The 20765-nt window shown below is 37.4% G+C and overlaps 2 protein-coding genes across 2 annotated transcripts; both read right to left on the reverse strand.

The window, feature by feature from the left end:
- Positions 1-4150: 4150 nt before the first annotated feature.
- Positions 4151-8521, reverse strand: LOC137717811 (cytochrome P450 98A2-like). Its single transcript, XM_068457296.1, has 3 exons — positions 7986-8521; positions 5252-5649; positions 4151-5040 (listed from the first exon to the last, which is right to left on the reverse strand). The coding sequence occupies exons 1-3, from the start codon at positions 8479-8481 to the stop codon at positions 4396-4398; spliced, it is 1539 nt and encodes a 512-aa protein (XP_068313397.1). The 5' UTR covers positions 8482-8521; the 3' UTR covers positions 4151-4395.
- Positions 8522-14880: 6359 nt separating this feature from the next.
- Positions 14881-17811, reverse strand: LOC137717876 (cytochrome P450 98A2-like). The gene is made up of 3 exons (XM_068457373.1): positions 17278-17811; positions 15844-16241; positions 14881-15632 (listed from the first exon to the last, which is right to left on the reverse strand). The coding sequence occupies exons 1-3, from the start codon at positions 17771-17773 to the stop codon at positions 14988-14990; spliced, it is 1539 nt and encodes a 512-aa protein (XP_068313474.1). The 5' UTR covers positions 17774-17811; the 3' UTR covers positions 14881-14987.
- Positions 17812-20765: the final 2954 nt, after the last annotated feature.

Here is a 20765-nt window from a genome sequence, read left to right on the forward strand (position 1 = left end):
AATATTAATATAAAATATTGACGTAGCTTATCCTTGATCGCACAAAATAAGAGAGGATTGGGAGGTCACCGTATCAGGAGGACAGACAATCTGACTCCTTTAAGGCGAACCCCACAAAATTAAAACTTTCTAACATTTAAAATTGAACAAAACAGAATCAATACACTATAACAAAAACTGTATGCATAAACATGCTAAATAGAAGCCCTGGTTTGAAAAGAAAATATCACGTGACTTCAAAAAAATCATAAGTACCTAGCACAATAGAATCTGCCGCCGTCGCCTTCTTTCCAATTGCAGATCTCGCCGTTTCGACACTCTTCTACACAGAGCTCTCTCCCCCCCCCCTCTCTCTCCCCCCCTCTCACTCTCTCCCCTCCTCTGGTTAGATCATTTCATCGTCAAGCAGCTTTTGTTAGAAATTTGTCAAGATCCACAACACAACCTAACTAAAAAACTCACGGATTAAAAGTTTCTCCCCAAAAAATCCCATCTTTGTCATCAAACGAAAACTCCGTAAGCAACAACCCATTTAAAATTGAACCCAAAAAAAATTAAAAGCTTTTAACATCTAAAATTGAACAGAACAAAATCCATACAATTGCATAAAAAAATTGTGGATGCAAGAATAGAAGAACTCACCACCAAACTGTCCACTTTGAGACCAACAGAGGCGAAGAGAGAAGAGAGAAGAGAGAGCAGACGACTACGAAGCACCCAAAGAAATTGAAAGTGGAGAGGGTCAACGCCCAAGCAGTGACATCGATGGGAAAGTGAGGAAATTTTTACAAACCAATTGATCGGCGCAAGGGGAGAGAGATGAAATAGAAAGGGAGAAAAATTAGGGTTGGAACAACGACATCAGTAAAGAAAAAAAAGGAAACAGCACGAAAGCACCCAAAGAAATCGCCGGAGAGGATGAACGCGTGGCATCAGAGGGCAAGGAAGTCATTTAACTGTACAAAAGTAGGCAAAAAATTAGCTTAACAAACGAATTGAGGGGTATTTTGGTCCGCACACTACCTTAGAACAATAACCAAAAGTTTGGGTTTTAGCATATGTAGAATTTTTGAAAATGCATTATAAGAGCATTTTTGGAACTTAAGCTAAATTTGGGAAGCTTTTGAATGTCGCCGATCAAAAATAAATTCTTAGATCCGTCACTGGTAGTGACTTAAAATATTGTTAAATTGTTATGTAATGGTTTGAAACTGTCACAAATACATCAAGCCAATTTAGAACCAACCTAAAACACTTTAGCTACCTTTTCAGCTAACAAATCCACACCTTATTCATTGTTGTAGTGACTGCAAATCATAACCTCAACATCTTCTAAAACATGTCAAACAACCCACATCGCCTGGGGGAGATGATCATCTATGCCTTGTATGTACATGCCCACCTCCTATAGCACGAGGCCTTTTGGGAGCTCATTGGCTTCGGGTTCCGTAGGAACTTCGAAGTTAAGCGAGTTCGCTTGAGAGCAATCCTATGATGGGCACATCCCAGGCTCGACTCCACCGTAGTATGATATTGTCTGCTTTGGACCCTGACCACACCCTCACGATTTTGTTTCTGGGAACTCACACGAGAACTTCCCACTAATCCCAGGATGGGCACATCCCGAGCTCGACTCCATTGTAGCATGATATTATCTGCTATGAGCCCCGACCACACCCTCACAGTTTTGTTTCTGGGAACTCACACGAGAACTTCCCAGTGGGTCACCCATCATGGGATTGCTCTCGCGCGAACTCGCTTAACTTTGGAGTTTCTACGGAACCCAAAGCCAGCGAGCTCCCAAAAGGCCTCATGCTAGGTTGAGATGAGAATATACATATAAGGCTTACATGATCCACTCCCCTAGGCGATGTGGGATGTTACAATTCACCCCCTTTAGGGGCCCAACGTCCTTGTCAACACACTTCTGGGCAGGGATTGGCTCTAATACCAAATTGTCACATCCCGGCCTGGGCCCCCACCATATCCCGGGCTCGACTCCATCGTAGCACGAACCCACAAAGTGTAATGTAGTGGAAGAAGAATGTGAATAAATTTAAACCTAAAAGTGCCTAATCAAAAAAGTGCGCGAGTGAGCGAGATTGAACCCTTTTCACACATAATGTTAGAGTGTAAGACAATATAGTAAATAGGATGATGGTTATACCACTGAAGATAACCATCTCCTGAGATTTGCCCCTCGCCGTAAAACAAGTATAATTTCTTTAAAACATACTACGTAAGTATGTAAACAACAATAACAACAATATAACCAGGAAATATGCCAAGTCATGAGATATCAAATGCCACAATATATAATCATGTGATAATCAAGTATAACTAAGTGCTCATCCATCTAAGCTGACACACAAGTTCAAACAGATAATCTCTGACACGAACAGGACTGGGTGTAATCAATATGCTCTAGTACTACGATCATGTGAAGGCTGGTGCAGAAGCACGATCACATACAAGTCGGATTGCCTAATGCAATATACCCGACATGACTGGCACCTAACTTGGATCCAAGACGAGTGAATGGTGCAGATGTGAACATACACGTGAAGGACTAGCCCTGGCCCTGGGACAAGTACTAACACCGGGGTGTATCAAATGAGGATGTATGTCATGACAGTGATATCCCAACCATATAACAACACCTCTCACATTTAATATCACAATAACAAATACTTGGCAATTATAAGCGTAAAAATGAAGTAAATACGTATTTATGGAAACTATAACTATGTATAGGTATAAAAATAAACTGCCCTCTCACCTAGAGTCTGCGCTATAACTCCCTAGCACGAATATCAAGGTGTCACGAACGATTGTCGCCTAGAACAATTATCAAATCACGTCTCAGAATTCTTATCAATAGAACACGCAACTCATATAAAACACATCCCTGAGGACATTCTAGAATGAATTAAAACCCATTGACAAAAAGTAAATTGTCGGTCAAAGGTCGACGGTAGGGTCCACAACCCTACATAACTTGATTCAGAAGATCCGTACCCCAGATTTCCAATCCGTAGCTTCCACATATCTACATTAAGCTTCTAGAACAACATCCTAAAGTTTTGGAACGATCCAACGGTCGGAACGTCAATTCATGCAAGGACCTCATGAAGGCCAACTAGGTGGTCAACTCCGAAACTACATTAAAACATCGTAATTTCACTAAATGGATGTCAAATATAGAATTGGAGCATCCAAATTAGCCTAAGATGGTGAGGTGGGTTCTCGGCCCACGCGTCGCCACATACGGTGGCTGACCGCCATTGTTCGCCGAAAAATACCATTATTTCTAAAAATTCTCAAATTTCACATAAATGAAGATCTCAAAGAGAGGAACAACTTTCATATCTACCACGAAGTCTAATAGTGGACGGATGATGGTCAATTTTGCCCACAAAGCTGGTGGGTGCCTAAAGCTTCTCGGCGTCGATTCGGCGTCTACGGTGGTCCAATGAGATCAAGGTTGGTTAGGATTTGCTTCAGGGATGATGGGCTACAAAGATCAAGTGGTGGCATCGGCTATTACTTTGTCGATTCGTCGGAAAATTGAAAAGAGTAACCGGAGCACTGTTGATCTTCGTCGACTTTCGTGGCCTCAAACCGCCACATACCGTGGTTAATTAAGGTGGTTCTTGGTGGGTTTTGTAGAGGGGAATGAGAGCTTCAAGATGATGGCAGTGGTGTTGAAAAATTCCACCGGAGTTGGCCAGAATCAGCCTTGGAAAATGGAAGGTCGAACTAGGTTGCACGGGTTGAAAGGGAAGGGGATGATGTTCTTCTCTCTCGTTCCTGATTGGCTGATTGGTCACTTGTCCTTGTAGTTGATTGGTCCCCCCTTATTCGTGCCTAAAATCTGATCGGGCTTCTTTCCCCCCTTATTCATGCCTAAAATCTGATCGGGCTTCTTTCCCACAAGATGGAAGTTCAATTTAATGAAAACTAAACTTTGAATAATCAATTTCAAATGTCCGTAACTATACCGTTATAATCCGGACCCGCAAACGGTTTTCGCCTATGCGTTTGTAGTGACGAGTACTACGAGGATACGCTAAAAGAATAAGTCCTACATTCCACTAGACAATTGTCAACGGAAGTCAAAGTCCTTGCTTGTAGGGTATTTTCATAAATTCACACTTTTAAGATTAATAAAAACATAAAATTAGGGACGGGTTCTCACACAACTTATTCGGAATGTCCAATTGCAACGGATTTCCCTAGCATCTGAACCAATACTTTGAAAAGGAAATAGAAGTGTTTTATAACTATCAAACACGTAAAGGATATTTATTGTCCCAATAGGGAAGGGTTGTGAAAAGGAGTTCTTCGTAATCGGATCAAGTGCTAGAACAATAACAATACGAACGATAATAAAAATTACATATTTGCGGCCACTCGCTTGTACAAGTGTGAAGAGAGCCTCGGCGTAGACACGACTTGTACTGGGGTTGCCATGTAAGTGACCATACCTGGATTTTCTGACAAGTCAATCTCCTCTGGTTTCACCCCTTCGGGCGGAGCCCAGCTGAAATGATGCAACAGATGGCCCAACATGGAGGTAACCAAGTTGATACCAAGTTGAGCTCCGGGACACACTCGCCTGCCTGCTCCAAATGGAAGTAGTCTAAAATCATGGCCTTTCATGTCAACATCTTCCTCTAAGAACCTTTCCGGTCGAAACTCATTTGGGTTTTTCCAGACAGCGGGGTCACGCGCTATAGCCCAAACATTAACATGAACATTCGAACCCTTGGGGATGTCGTACCCACCAATCTTGACATTGGCATTGGCATGGTGGGGGAGCATTAGTGGTGTTGGAGGGTGCAACCGCAGTGCTTCCTTTGCTACGCATTGTAGGTAAGGGAGGTTTGAGAAATCATTTTCTGTCATGACCCGTTCGTGCCCAATAACCCGATCTAGCTCCTCCTGAGCCTTTTGTTGCACCCTCGGGTTCTTAATCAGCTCAGCCATAGCCCATTCAACTGAAATTGATGTGGTGTCTGTACCGGCAGTCATCATATCCTGAGCAAATCCCTTCATTAGTCTCGAATGTAAGAAAAGAATGCGCCATGACGATCTCAGAGTGATAACAATAGTTCCGTTAACTAATCAAAAGGAAGATGAAAGCATAAAAACAAGCGAACAAATGCAAAACATACAAACGAGAGCAAACAGTAATCACCACTTTTTAGCAACGAAGTAGGAAATTAAGAACATATTAATGTGTACTTACCCAAAGAAGTCCAATAATAGTGTCCATACTTAAGTCATACTTGTCCTTCAAGGTAAACAGTGCATCCACAAAGTGGCTTTTGGCAACGCCGCCCTTGGAGCGTGCCAGAGCGTGTTCGTCCATGATTTCCTTGGTGAGTTTGTCTCTGTTTGCTCCGTGTCGAGCAAACGCCTCTTCGTCAAACGGGCATGCCCAACGCAACCAAGAAATGTGCTCAGCCACCGAGAGTGATCCGCCTATCTTCACTCCGTTGGCAATAAGAGCTCTGAATCTTTTCCCTTGCTCATCAGTTATTTCATCAGAGCTGATGAAACGTTTCCCAAATGCTAGCCTTGTTATGTTGTTGAAAGCCACGTTTCCCAAATACTTCTTCACTGCCAAACTTTTCCCATGGTTTTCTGTAACATGGTGAATAAATTGTTAACAACAGTCGGTTAATTGGTACAAGGACGAGTTTTGCAATGCATTTACCAAACATGTTTTTTTATTTTATATTTAATTAGTACGAGAAGATGATGTCCGGAATAACGTCAGAAGGGTCTTCAAATCAAACAAGACAAGTACTAACTCACAGGCCAAGATTTGCCATACAATGATCAATATTACCATTCCATTACTACCAATCTTTCAAAGTTGCAGGAGATTTTTCAATGGTCCGAACACGAGATCGAATATCATATGTAATTAAACAAGTAGAGGGAGACACTTTAAAAAAAACTTTATTCTAATTATATAATGACATGTGATATTTTACTCCGTGTTTTGAACACATTGAAAAATTTCACCAATGCTATTAATTTTCACCAAAAAAAAAAAAGTAAATTTAGGGATGTGTTATTCACATACCTCTTTTTAATTCTCATAAACCCTTAAATTCTAGCCGTCGTATCGAATAGTTAAAAAATATTAAAACAATTAATAAAAGATATATGAGAAGTAAAAGACAGTATTTGAATACCCCAACCCTTCAATTTATAATAGGTTGCTTACTAATCAAATGGTCTAAAATAAAAAATGAATATTATTTGGATTCACTATTCCATTCACATCAACTTTTCTATATTTTCATAATTTTTGGGTACGGATCTTTCGTGTTATGCCAATTTTTTGTCGACCAGTTGCATGTGTAATTTTGGTGAAAGGACGAGTTGGCAAGTGAATTTACCAAACACGTTTCTATTTTATATTTAATTAGTACAACATCATTGATTGGAACTTAAAGAATACATCAAGTCAAGATGACGTACTGAACAAATTTGGAGGGTCCACGAACCAAACAAAACAATTACTAACCGACGGGCCAAGATTTGCTGTACAATGATATATTACCGTTCTATTAAAAACAATCTTTTAAAACTAAGAGAGATTTTTTAATATGTTTAAATCATGAAACAGAATGTTATATATCATTAAACAATTATAAAAAAGTACTTATAAAAAAAACTTTTTTTTTCAATTATATGATAACATGTGATGTTATATCCCGTGTTATAGCACATTGAAAAACCTCTCAAATGCTACCAATTTTCACAAAAAAAGTAATCATAGGTGGTCGTCAAAAGTCTGAAAAATGAAATATTAATTGAATTTTTCTAAAATTGGCTTAAGAAATGGCTAATACTTGGATCCTCACCGGGAGAACCCAACATACTGACATTGTCATGTGATTCAGTTAAATATAGCCACGTGTAATTAACAAAAGCTCTCTAAACTTATTACCAAACAACCAACTATAACCTTGCACCTACAACCAAACAGCCAATTTCTCCTTAAGCCCATGCCCCAGATCTCATCCCGTCCCTCTCACTTCCGTCGAACTTTGACAGACTTGTTGGAGTTGGAGAAGAATGAAGACAGGGTGTGTTTGGTCACGTGTTTAAAAGAAGAGTCGCGTGTTTGGTTATAAGAATAGCAGAGTGCTCGGAGAAACTTCAAGGGACAGGTGTTTTAAAATGATTCGACGACATAAGAAGTAAGTGCAATTGGATCCTCCCCGGTGAGGACCCAAGTAGTATCTTTAAGAAATTGGGTTAATACACACGTTTCTATATTTCAGAATGTTTTGGGTACGGACCTTTCGTGTTTTTGTCGTCCAGTGTGGCATGTGTAATTTTGGTGGCTCAATCAAAAGAGCAACTTCAACAATGGTCCATAATGTGTTTTTATGTAAGTGATGAAAAATTTTAATTACACATATATCTCATCATTTATATAAGAATACATGATGTACTATCTTGTATAACAGTTACATTGAAAAATCTCTCAACTTCTACGACACAACGGTCATAGTGGAGAGAGTTTTTTCAGTGTGATTGGTACACAAAATAATACACCAGGTATTATTATACAAATAGTGGGATATGTGTGCTAAAAAGTTAATAACTTAAAAATAAAATTTTCTACCACTCCTATTAAAACATATAATGTATCACTTATATTTCAATCACAACTAAAAATTTCTCCACAACGGCATTCCATCCAAAAAATACAAAGACACGCGGACAAAAGTTTAACACATATTCTGGTATTACTGACGTAAAACGTCACGTTTCGTCCGGTGCCGCACGGCTTCTTCTCCTGAATCAGGGGTTTATCTACTTGTTGGTTGATTTGCAATTTTCTCCAAATTATTATAGTAAATATTACTTTTCTTAAGAAGATTATTCTTTCAATTAACTATTTCATAAAAAATAAAAAGTTAACTGATTCTTAATGAAAAGAAAGAAATATCTACCAGGTTTGGTGCAGTGGTTGAAGATGGACTCGACCATAGCAGTGACTTCATCTTCTCTAATGGGTCTGAGATCCTCAAGCCTCTTTGCAGAGAAAAGCTCAAGAGTGCACACCTTCCTCACCTTCACGTAGTGGGGCCCATAGTCTGCCCAGATAAGATCCTGACCGTCCCTGCTAAACTTTGCCGTTGATCTGTTCCTGTGCCTGTCAGCCAGTTTCTGGTCATTCTCCTTGAGCACTTCCTTTGCAAGCTCTGTGTTGCTCACTACGACGTTCAGTGTGGATCCAATCCACACTGAGAAAATGGGCCCGTATTTCTCTGCCCACTCGGCGTAGCAGCGGAACCTCACCGGCTTTATCTGGTAGAGGTTTCCGACGACGGGCCATGGAGGTGGACCGGGTGGGAGCTTGAATCTGAGCCGTTGGTAGAGCTTGTATGCAAGGAAGATGAAGATGATGATTGATGAAATGGGGAGAAGTAGTCCAGAAAGAGCCATGTTGCAGTTGAACCTTGAAAGGAGCTGAGGTATATATACATATATATAATATTATATATATACATATATATAATATTATATATATATATATATATATATATATATATATGTAATCACAGGGATATATGGAGTCATATTGTGTTGTGGAAGTGTGGATCGGATATTTTAGGTAGTGGTGCGTATGGTACCTAACTCTTAATGTGTGGCCTACGAGCCAACAACCCTTCCTCCCGTGACTCCCAATTTTGCAAGAACCAATTAATATTAGAGTAATGTTAAGAACATTAAATTTGTAGACAAAATTTTATAAATTAAATGATATAAAAGTTAATGGTTAGATTATTATTGAGCGTTGGTAAATGTATTCATTCTTATTGGTAACACATTATTTATTTTGTAAATTTTATCTCACTAACATTACTCTTAATATTAAGAGAATTCTATTAATCTTCTCATGCTATCTTCTCGGTTTTGGTTCTCATTTTTCAGTGTTGCTAAATAATTTTTTAAAAAAAATCTATTTTCTAAATAGAAAATTAGACTCTAATTGAGTTTATATTAATGTCTGGTACAAGATTAAAACTTTAGGGGTATGTTATTCACACACTTCTTTTACTTCATACACACCATCTTTAATTTGCGGCCGTCAGATCAACTGAATTAATGAAAATCAACGGACAAAAATTCATAAAAGATGTGTGAGAAGTAAAAAAAAAAGTATAAATAACACACCCCAAATAACCAATTTTGCAAGAACCTATTAATTAATAATGAGATAATGCTAGCAATCGTATCATGCTATCTTCTCCGTTTTAATTCTTATAGTGTTGCTTCATGACAAAAATACATCTAGTTTTTAAATAGAAAATTAGACTCTAATTCTCAAAGAAGATGAAACTTATATTAATGTCTGTTTCAAGATTAAAATTTTAGAGATCATCTATTTAAACTAAGTTTTGTAGATCATATGACGTGGTTGTTGATAATTAGATTATTATTTAGATGTTAATTAACTTGCTTATTTACTATTAATAACACATCACATAATTTGCAAATTGACTCCTAAGAGCTTTCAGTTATTTTAAAAACACATCAAAACGAGCTCTAAACTTTATTTAAGTCTGTCCATATTGGTGATCCTTTGTTCCTAGACAGGTTAACCTGGCCCTTTGATAAAAGGGGAATATACTCTATTAAGTCCGGCTACCACTTCTTGTATTCTAGGAAGGTAACTCGGACCAATTTTAGATCATCTTCGTCTTTTACCATTCCGGAGTTGACATGGAAAGTGGTGTGGCATTTAAAAACTCCTCCAAAGCTCAGAAATTTTTTGTGGAAAATGTTGCACAATGCCCTTACTACGATGGCGGCCCTCTATCAAAGGCATTCGACCTCCTCACCTTTTTGTCCCATTTGTCATTCTCAGGGGGAAACGATTGAGCACCTTCTTCTCCTCTGTCCATGGGTGGAAACTATTTGGTTTGGTGGCATTTTAAACTATAAGGTTAATAGGGCTGAAATTACTACTTGGCCGAATTGGTTATTGGCAATCATCCGGGCCTGTGATCATTCGAAAGATGATAGAGACAGGATTCTGACTTGGGTTGCATTTTATTGTTGGTATATTTGGAAGGCTAGGTGCGCATTCCTTTTCCAACAGAAACCAATTATTCCTTCGCAGGCGATGGCTGTAATTTCCACACAGGTAAGAGCTTTTGGAGAGGCTTCTTTCAGGCCCTCGGACACTTTGATTCACAGCAGTTTGCCGCAGCGTCGACCTCACTCGCATTTGCAGGCCCGATGGCAGATGCCATGCTCTCCATATGTTAAAATCAATGTTGATGCCAGTTGGGTTGCTGCCTCGCATGATGGCTTTATCGGGGTGGTGGTGAGGGACTCTCTGGTTCATTTTCTTGCTGCTAGGAGGTTCCATTTTCAGGCCCCTTATGTTTCAACTGCGAAGGCTTTGGCAATTCTTCGCGGTTGTGAGTTCGGTCACTTTTTGGGTCTTAGTTATGTGATTGTTGAATCTGATTCCTCGAACTCCATTTCCTCTTTATAGGGTAGCATCACAAATGGCAGGTGGGAGACGTTTCCAATCTTAACAAAGTGCAAGCAAGTTGGCAATTCCTTCCATGACTGTCGTTGGTCTTGGACTCCAAGATCAGCCAATTTGACGGTGAACTGGTTGGCGTCGCATAGATGTCTGACTTTTTGTTACGGTTAGGTATACCCAGGGTTTGATCGAGATATCAAGTGGCGCACTGGAGTTGAAATCGTTACAATACATGGCATAAGCGCAAATGGATTCAGAATCACTGAATCTGCATTGGAAGAGGGACAGGCCTACCAACGTGCCCAAAAATTAAACCTAAAAGTTAACAAAATGGAATCTGCATGGTTTTTTACGTGTCGTTAATTTATTATAATATATTTAGGTATAGATAATTTGATGTATTTATTTTTCTATTATATTAAAATACAGACATTTAGGTACACTAATTTATTATAATACATTTAAGTACAAACATTTCGATACATGTTTGCTCCTTTTTTCTTATGTGTCACTGTTTTTTTATTTGTAATGTTTCCTCATTTATGGACAATTATAATGGGAGGAAAATAAGCATTAAATATTAAAACAAAAATCAAATAATTTTTTTAATTAATTTTCAATCTTACAAGAATTAAAATTCATAAACCACTTTCTAAATCACCTTTAAAAGATCATATATATAAAATAAGTAGTTCGAAATCATTTAGTTATCAAATAGTTATCGAATAAATAGATAAATTATGTTTCACACTTAAATATTAAAATTTTGACAAACTTTAAACAACAGTTAAACTACTTATAATTTGGTTGATTTTTTATAGAGTTGATCTTTAAAGGGTGATATAGAAAGTAAATGTTTCAGATCATCAAGTAACATTGCAGAATGAGAGAGATAACTACATGGGAAAGTTCCAGTGAGAAGGTTGCTAGCATTAACCTTAATATTATTATGCTTTAGGTATTTTGGGATCCCCAAAGTGACTTGGGATTTGGTGTCTATTCTCTCGGTTTAGAGTTTGACTTCCTCTGAGGATGTGACGGCAGCGTCAATTTGGTTTATGCTGCTTGAGATTAGGGTTTTTTGTTTTTTGTTTTTTTTGCAGCTCTCCTTGTATGTTTCGGCCTGAGCTTGTGTGGGCCTCCCGTTGAGTCTTGGGTTGCAACTCTTATTTTGCTTGGGCCTTTTACTCTATCTATTGTTGTTTACCTGATTCTTTTTTAGCCTTGTACTAACTTTTAATGGAATAAAAGTTCTCTTGCCTGACAAAAAATTGTAGTATTTAATTAGATATGTTGACAAACTCTCTATAACATGGGATATTTTTGCAAATAAACACTTTAAAGATGTAACATGTTTTAATTTATTATGAGTGTAATTTCATACCCAAAATGTGAAATTAATGGCGGATTTAAGATAACAATAATAAACTCTTTACAAAACAAAACCCTAAACAAAATAACAAAAAAAGAAGAGTTGGATAACGTAAGATAGGAGCGGGAGATGGAGGAATGGAGGTTGAAGCCGGAATGGAGGCTGGAGGGAGTTTGATATGCTATTGCTGATTGTTGTCGCAATATTTTGGATTTGTAACTTTATGTTTCGCTTATATAAGTTTATTTTACGTTGTTCACAAATCCGAACAAAAGAAAAATAGGAGGGTATCAGGTAGTCGACAACTAACACTCAAACTTCATATCGAATCCCTATGAAGAACTTTCGCATTCAAACATTTCATTGCCAGCAAAGACAATTCATACTCCAATACTAAGTACTACAGGAAAGCAAAGACAATTAATTCTCTTCTCCTTGAATAATCTAAGGTACGGGTTTATGGCCATGTACCCTAATTAATTTGACTAAATGCTGAAGTTTGACATTAGAGTTACTTATGCTAGTGTCGTTTCTGCAGCACTCTCCTGACGTATCTTCTGATTATGTTGGAACAATTTCTAAGTTCATAGTTTTGATTGTAGCTAGCTCAGAACTCATGCATGATCCAAGATTCGTTTTATGAGCTTCTTTTCTATTGACAGGGCCGGCCAGGCCCGTGCTGGCTGGGCAATCGTTTGGAGTCCAAAAAAATCAGGGGCACTAAAATTATTTAGGGTGTTATATTCATATATATATTTTCATAAGAGTACAAATTTATAAAATTTGGTTAAATAACCAAGAAGTTTAACTAGAACTAGTGGTTTATGTTGTTTAAAATTAACAAGGAGGTCTCGCGTTTAAATAGCTATATGTTTATTTACTTTCTAATTTTTACAGATTTCTTTTTATAAAGGTATAAATTTATAAAATTTGGTCAAATTATTAAGAAGTTTAACTAGAAGTGGTGGTTCATGATGTTTAAAATTAACAAGTTGGTCCCGGGTTCAAAACGTTATGTGCGTTTTCTATTTTCTATTTTTTATGAATTTCTTTTCATAAGAGTATAAGTTTTTAAAATTTTGGTTAACCGATCAAGAAGTTTAATCAGAAACAATGGTTTCTGTTGTTGAAATTTAAAGAAATGTCTTAAGTTTGAAATGCTATGTGCTTTTTTTTATTCTTTCCAATTTTTTACCAATTTATGTTTGGTTGTTAATTTCTTTTTAATTGCTAGCTAGTAGCAATGTGGGTTGCAATTTTTAGACATTCATTCCAATTCAAGTCTATTGCAACTTTTAGACATTAATTCCAATTAAAGTCTACCCTTCAACAAAGAGTAATGCGTAGACCAAATTTGCAACACATATGACTTGTCACTAATAAGAAATAAACATGTTAATCAACACTTAAGTAATAATCCAATCATCAACAATCATATCATACAGTTTGCAAAATTTAGTTTAAAAATTTAGCATCCCCAGCATTAGCGTTCAAGAAATTAATGGATGCATGTCTCTTTTTTTTTTTTGGTCAAAGTTGCGAATTTTATTACCAACAAACAACTAAACACAGGAGGTCCAAAACAAGTGATACACAATAAAAAACAAAAGGACCCAAAGTTACACAACACAGTGCCCAAAACACTAGTTGGAAAACTAAAACACCACAAACAAAACAGCCTAGCCTTCTGCAGACGTCGCCATCGCCTACACAGTGCAAACCCATCAGCGCAATCCAATGCCTTGGACCGCCGTCAAGCATACACCTCCCGGAGAAGAAGAAGATGGTGACTCCTACAATCTGCAACAACCACCGTGCTGAATAACCAAAATACGAAAGAAGCCGATGGAGAACCCACCAACGACAGTGCCAATAAAGGCAAGCAAGTGGAAGGTGGTGGTGTGTACGAAAATCTACGCACCTTCCAAAAGAACCACAACCGAGTGCTGTGAAGAAAGGAGATTGCAAATTGGAAAAGAGGAAGCAACGAGGAAGGAATGAGCCAACCTGGAGTGGGAGTGGAAGAAATGGGAAAGGTAGAGTGAGAGGGATAGATGAAAGCCATGGAAGTGGAAGGAGAACAATGATTTGAAGAAAGAAGAAAACGGAGGTAAGGTAGATCGAAAACGGAAAAATGGTAGAAGAGTAAAGCGGACAAAAAAGGTTGGCATTGGAAAATTGAAACAGAAGGAATCAAAAAGAGAAAAGAACAAGGAAAAGCAGATGACTGCCACCGACCCTGGCCAGAGCTAGGGCTGGCGGTTGAGGAGAAAATGCAGCGATGGAAAACACTCACACATAGAGGTGAGAAAGGCTCTCGAAGAAAGAGAAAAAAGCAACCCCTATTGGACAATAGTTAGGGTTTTAATTGATATGAACTTAACAACTATATATATCAACCAAAGATTTGAAAGTATGATTATTTGTTTAGTCCCATATTGACAAGGTTAATAAATAAGAAAAAACACCTCACGAGTTATATATAAACCCTTTAAAAGTTCAGATAGAAAGGAAACAAAACTCATCATCTATCTACTTGTAAGCCCAGGATTTTTTGGTTCCCTTCTCTCTATACAAAATAAATAAGTTTTTCCACATCTAAATTATTGAGTTTGAAGTGGTTTTCTAAGTATAATTTTATCGAAATCTTACGTGTGAAACGAAATAATTTTTCTTATATGAAGCTAGGGAACATTTTTAGGGTCGCCCCAAGCTTCAAAAGTCTTAAGAACGACCCTGTCTATTGACCTATAATGTTATATTTGAACGAGGAACTTTCAAAAGCTCATAGCATTTTAAATTCGATTTTTGAAAATGCATTAGAAGAGCATTTCTGGAACTTAGACTAAATTTGGGAAGCTTTTAAACATCGCCAACCCGAAAGTAAATTCTTGAGTCCATCGTTGGTAGTAACTAACAATATTATAAAAACACTTTGAAAAGGAAATGGAAGTGTCTTCATGACTATCACGACACATACGGGATTTTTATTGTCCCAATAGGGAAGGGTAGCGAAAAGAAGTTGCTTCGTTATCGGATCAAGTGCTAGAACAATAACAATACGAACGATAATAAAAATTACATATTCGCGGCCACACGCTTGTACAAGTGTGAAGGGAGCCTTGGAGTAGGCACTACTTGTACTGGGGTTGCCATGTAAGTGACTATCCCTGGATTTTCCGACAAGTCAATCTCCTCTGGTTTCACCCCTTCAGGGGGAGCCCAACTGAAATGGTGCAACAGATGACCCAACATGGAGGCAACCAAGTTGATACCGAGTTGAGCTCCGGGACATACTCGCCTGCCTGCTCCAAATGGAAGTAGTCTAAAATCATGGCCTTTCATGTCAACATCTTCCTCTAGGAACCTTTCAGGTCGAAATTCATTTGGGTTTTTCCAGACAGCGGGATCACGTGCTATAGCCCAAACATTAACATGAACAATCGAACCCTTGGGGATGTCGTAGCCACCAATCTTGACATCGGCATTGGCTCGGTGGGGGAGCATTAGTGGTGTTGGAGGGTGCAACCGCAGTGCTTCCTTTGCTACACATTGTAGGTAAGGGAGGTTTGAGAAATCATTTTCTGTCATGACCCGTTCGTGCCCAATAACCCGATCTAGCTCCTCTTGAGCCTTCTGTTGCACCCTCGGGTTCTTAATCAGCTCAGCCATGGCCCATTCAACTGAAATTGCTGTGGTGTCTGTACCGGCAGCCATCATATCCTGACCAAATCGCTTCATTAGTTTCAAATGTAAGGGAAGAATGCGCAATGACTATATCAGAGTGATAATAATAGTTTCGTTAACTAATCAAAAGGAAAAAGGATAAAAACAAGCGGAACGATCGAGTGCAAACATACAAACGTGAGTGAGAATTAATCGCCACTTTTTAGCAACAAAATAGGAAAATAAGAACGTATCAATGTATACTTACCCAAAGAAGTCCAATAACAGTGTCCATGCTAAGGTCATACTTTTCCTTCAAGGTCAACAATGCATCCACAAAGTGGCTCTTGGCAACGCCGCCCTTGGAGCGTGCCTGAGCGTGTTCATCCATGATTTCCTTGGTGAGTCTGTCTCTGTTTGCTCCGTGTCGAGAAAACGCCTCTTCGTCAAACGGGCATGCCCAACGCAACCAAGAAATGTGCTCAGCCACCGAGAGCGATCCGCTTATTTTCACCCCGTTGGCCATAAGAGCTCTGAATCGTTTCCCTTGCTCATCAGTTATTTCATCGGAGCTGATGAAACGTTTCCCAAATGCTAGCCTTGTTATGTTGTTGAAAGCCACGTTTCCCAAATACTTCTTCACTGCCAAACTTTTCCCATGGTTTTCTGTAATATGGTGAATAAATTGTTAACAATAATCGGTTAATTGGTACAAGGACGAGTTTGCAAGTGCATTGACCAAACATGTTTTTTATTTTTTTATTTAATTAGTACCAACTTTTCAAAGTTGTGGGAGATTTTTGAATGGGACCGAATGTCACGTCTCATTAAACAATTGGAAGGAGACATTTTGAAAAACTTTTCTTCAATTGTAATGACATATAATGTTTTGTTCTATGTTTTAGACTCATGGAAAAATCTTTCTAATGCTACCAATCTTCACACAAAAAATCAAAGATGGTAAATTTAGAGATGTGTTATCCATCTCTCTTTTTACTTCCCACACATTATTAAATTCTATCCGTTGTATCGAATAAATTAAAAAATATTAAAATATAAAAATTAATAAAAATATATGAGAAGTAAAAGAAAAGGACGTGTAACACCCCTAAATTTATAATAGGTTGCATAGTAGTCATATGGTCTAAAAAAAAAAAATATTATTTGGATTGACATTCCATTCATATCTACTTTTTTATATTTTCGTAATTTTTGGGTACGGATCTTTCGTGTTATGCCAATTTTTTGTCTACCAGTGTGGCATGGGCAACTCTTCTTATTTCTTTCTTTTCCTCCTTCTCACAAATTGGTTTTTTTCTTTTAATTATTAAAAAATTAACATAAAATATTAACATTATTTAATTGTAATTATTTAAATAAAAAGAAAAAAAAGATTAGAAGAAAATATAATCTTACTCAGTTAGCTAGTGCTTTTACCAAACATGTTTCATTTTTATATTTAATTAGTACGATATCATTGATTGGAACTTAAAGAAGATATCAAGTCAAGATGACATACTGAACAAAAAACTGACTTATATAAAGGGAAGTGTTATTGACATTCCAAAAATCTTATTCTACACTTATGTATTTTTCTTTTCAAATATAAAAAATTTAAAGTATAAAATGATATTTTTAAAATTCCAATAATAATTCTCTAAATAAAAAGTTGACTGACTCTTAAAAAGAAAGAAATATCTACCAGGTTTGGTGCAGTGGTTGAAGATGGACTCGACCATAGCAGTGACCTCATCTTCTCTAATGGGTCGGAGATCCTCAAGCCTCTTTGCAGAGAAAAGCTCAAGAGTGCACACCTTCCTCACCTTCACGTAGTGCGGCCCATAGTCAGCCCAGATAAGATCCTGACCGTCCCTGCTAAACGTTGCGGTCGATCTGTTCCTGTGCCTGTCAGCCAGTTTCTGGTCATTCTCCTTGAGCACCTCCTTTGCAAGCTCTGTGTTGCTCACTACGACGTTCATTGTGGATCCAATCCACACTGAGAAGATGGGCCCGTATTTCTCTGCCCACTCGGCGTAGCAGCGGAACCTCACCGGCTTTATCTGGTAGAGGTTTCCGACGACGGGCCATGGAGGTGGACCGGGTGGGAGCTTGAATCTGAGCCGTTGGTAGAGCTTGTATGCAAGGAAGATGAAGATGATGATTGATGAAGTGGGGAGAAGTAGTCCAGGGAGAGCCATGTGTGAGTGCAGTAGTCAAATAATCGACACTCCGGAGAGGGATATATATACACACACTGTGAAATATATGGAGTCCTATTGTGTTGTGGAAAATGTGGGTCGGATATTTGGGTGGTAGGTGCGGTACCAAACTCTTATGCGTGGGACTACAAGCCAACTACCCCTCACTCCCATCACTGCCACAAGAACCTGTTATTATTAAGAGGTATATTACTAGGAAAACTAAATTTTAGACAAAATTTTAAAAACTAAATGATGTATAAGTTAATGATTAATTTATTACTTAAACGTTGATAAACGTGTTCATTCATTTTGGAAATAGGTTATTTAGTTTGTAAATTTTGTCTTCCTAACATTATCCTTAAGAGAATACTAGCAATCTTCTCGATTTTGGTACTTATCTTTCAATGTTGTCCAATAAATAGACAAATTATGTTTCGCACTTAAACATCAAAATTTTGACAAATGTTAAACAACAGTTAAACGATTTATAATTTAATTGATTTTTTATAGAGTTGATCTTTAATGGGTGATATATAAAGTAAATTGTTCGGATCATTAAGTAACATTGTAAGATGAGAAAGAGAATTGTATGTAAAATGAGAAAGTTCCAGTGAGAAAGTTGCTAGCATTAACCTTAATATTGTTATGCATCTATTTTAGGATCCCCAACTTGTGGAATTCTAATTTTAAAATTGTAGTTTATATATATGTAGGGGTTTGTGAAAGGAACTTGGATCTGGTGTCTACTCTCTTGGTCCGGAGTTTGGCTTCTTTCGAGGATGTGACAACAATGACGGTCTAGTTTATGCTGATGGAGATTAGGGTTTTTTGTTATTTGTTTTTGCAGCTCTCATTATGTCTTCGAGCCTAAGCTTGTGTGGCCCTTCCGTTATATCTTGAGTTTGCCGCTCTTATCTCGCTTGAGGCTTTTACTTTATGTGTTGTTGTTTACCTAGTTCATGTTGGCCTTGTACTAGTTTTCAATGGAATGGAAGCTCTCTTGCTTGACAAAAAAATAAAAAATCGTAGTGGTATTTAATTGGATATGTTGACAAACTCTCTATTACATGGGATATTTTTATTCAAATAAACACTTTAAAGACGTAACATGTTCTAATTTGTTATGAGTGTAATTTTATACCCGATTTAAGATAAAAATAATAAACTCTTTACAAAACAAAACCCTTAAAAAACAAAAAACAAAAAAGTTGGAGAATGTAGGATAAGAGCGGGAGATGGAGGAGGAATGGGGGTTGAAGCAAGAATGGAGGCTGGAGGGAGTTTGATATGCTGGTGGGCGTCAGTAGTCAACAACCGATGCTCCAACTTCACATCGAATCTCTATGGTGAACTTTCACATTCAAACATTTCATTGCTAGCGTCAAATGTTGTGATATATTCGGTCAATTTTGTATAGTTTGGAACCAGAGTGATAATTTTTAAATATTTCTTTTGGTTTTCACAGGCTCTTTAGTTTTTTGTTTCTTATTTTTTTTATTAATTCATTTCGAGAGTTAAAAATAATGAAAAAAACAAAGGTTTAAAGAATGGGCGAAAATCATTTTCTGAAACTAAATATCACCACATGATTTGAATTTATTTGCTTTTGTGGGATGAGTGGACGAGAAAGAGACAGAGAGGGTGGTGGGTGAATTATTTAAGGCCTATTGAATGTGAGGATGAGAGATGATCCGAGTGCTCTGGTCCCAGCGCTCCATATTCATGAGACGTCAACTTTTTTGGAATGAAACGGACGGTGGGCCGCCGACATATCTTAAGAGAAGTACAAAACACACCCATTTTTAGATGAAATCTTAATTTAATGAGGTAATTAAACATGTCTGTAATTAATGATGGATTAAATGGAAAAGATTAATAAGTAGGACTTTTCAGAAATCAAAACTCAAAAGAAAATAAAAATAATAAAAAGAAGAAACTGACAAGTTACATGTGCGCGGTGCAGCCACTCGTCTGTATAACTGTGACGAAGGCCTGGGAGCAGGCACGGCTTGCAAGATCATCTTCAACTAAGGACTAATCAGAGAGCTCGTTTTAATCTTCTGGTTCTTCAAGATATTAATATTTTAATAAACAGTACATGATTATATTTACCTTCATCTCCAATTGAGGGTCAAAGGATCATAAGGCTCGTTTTAGCCCTGTCACAAAAACCGTCTCCAACCGAGGGCTAAAGGGCCATAGGTATAGAGCCAAACATAATTTTTTATTTAAATTTAAAAACTACAACAACTTAAATTTAAAAATGGTGAAAATTATGTGAGAAATAGTGTAGGAATGATTTAGGTATTTATAAGGAAAAAAGGGGAATTTTTTAAATTCATTAAAAAAAATTGGCCTAAAAAAAAAAATTGAATCCAACGGTAACTAGCCGTTGGATTCAAAATTTTCCCTTCTATTTGTGTCGGTTATAACTGACACTACTTGTTTTATTCCTATCGGTTATAACCGACAGGAAATCCGACAGAAAAATAAAAAATAAAAAAGGGCCAGCCTGGGGCTAGCATGCAGCTAGCCCTTTGGCCCTTTCAGATTCCGTGGGGCCCACGAGCCCTCTGGCCTAACCCTCGGTTGGAGACGATTTTCGGCCCTCTGACCCTGTGGACCTTTCGGTTGGAGATGGTCTAAGGGTTGGTTATGTATTGTGGTGCTTTTTTAAAAATTAAAAAAAAATAATAATAAAAAAAAGATTTATTAAAAAATTTGTGTTTGGTAAAATAATTTTTTTTTTATTTTAAAATTACTGTTAATGAAAGTAGAAAAGTTAAAGCCAATTTTAGTATGCTTCTAAAAAAAATGTTTTTTTTTTTTTCAAAGCATAATAATTAATGCTTATTTAATGAACTTTTCAAATGGAAGTATACCACCACGTATTTTACAAAAATACAATCTTTGCCACTACATTATTGTTCTTGACAATTATTATATCACATTAAATATTATATCTTTTTTAGTTATTAACATATTCAAA

Source organism: Pyrus communis, chromosome 15, assembly GCF_963583255.1.
Source record: "Pyrus communis chromosome 15, drPyrComm1.1, whole genome shotgun sequence".
NCBI lineage: Eukaryota > Viridiplantae > Streptophyta > Magnoliopsida > Rosales > Rosaceae > Pyrus > Pyrus communis.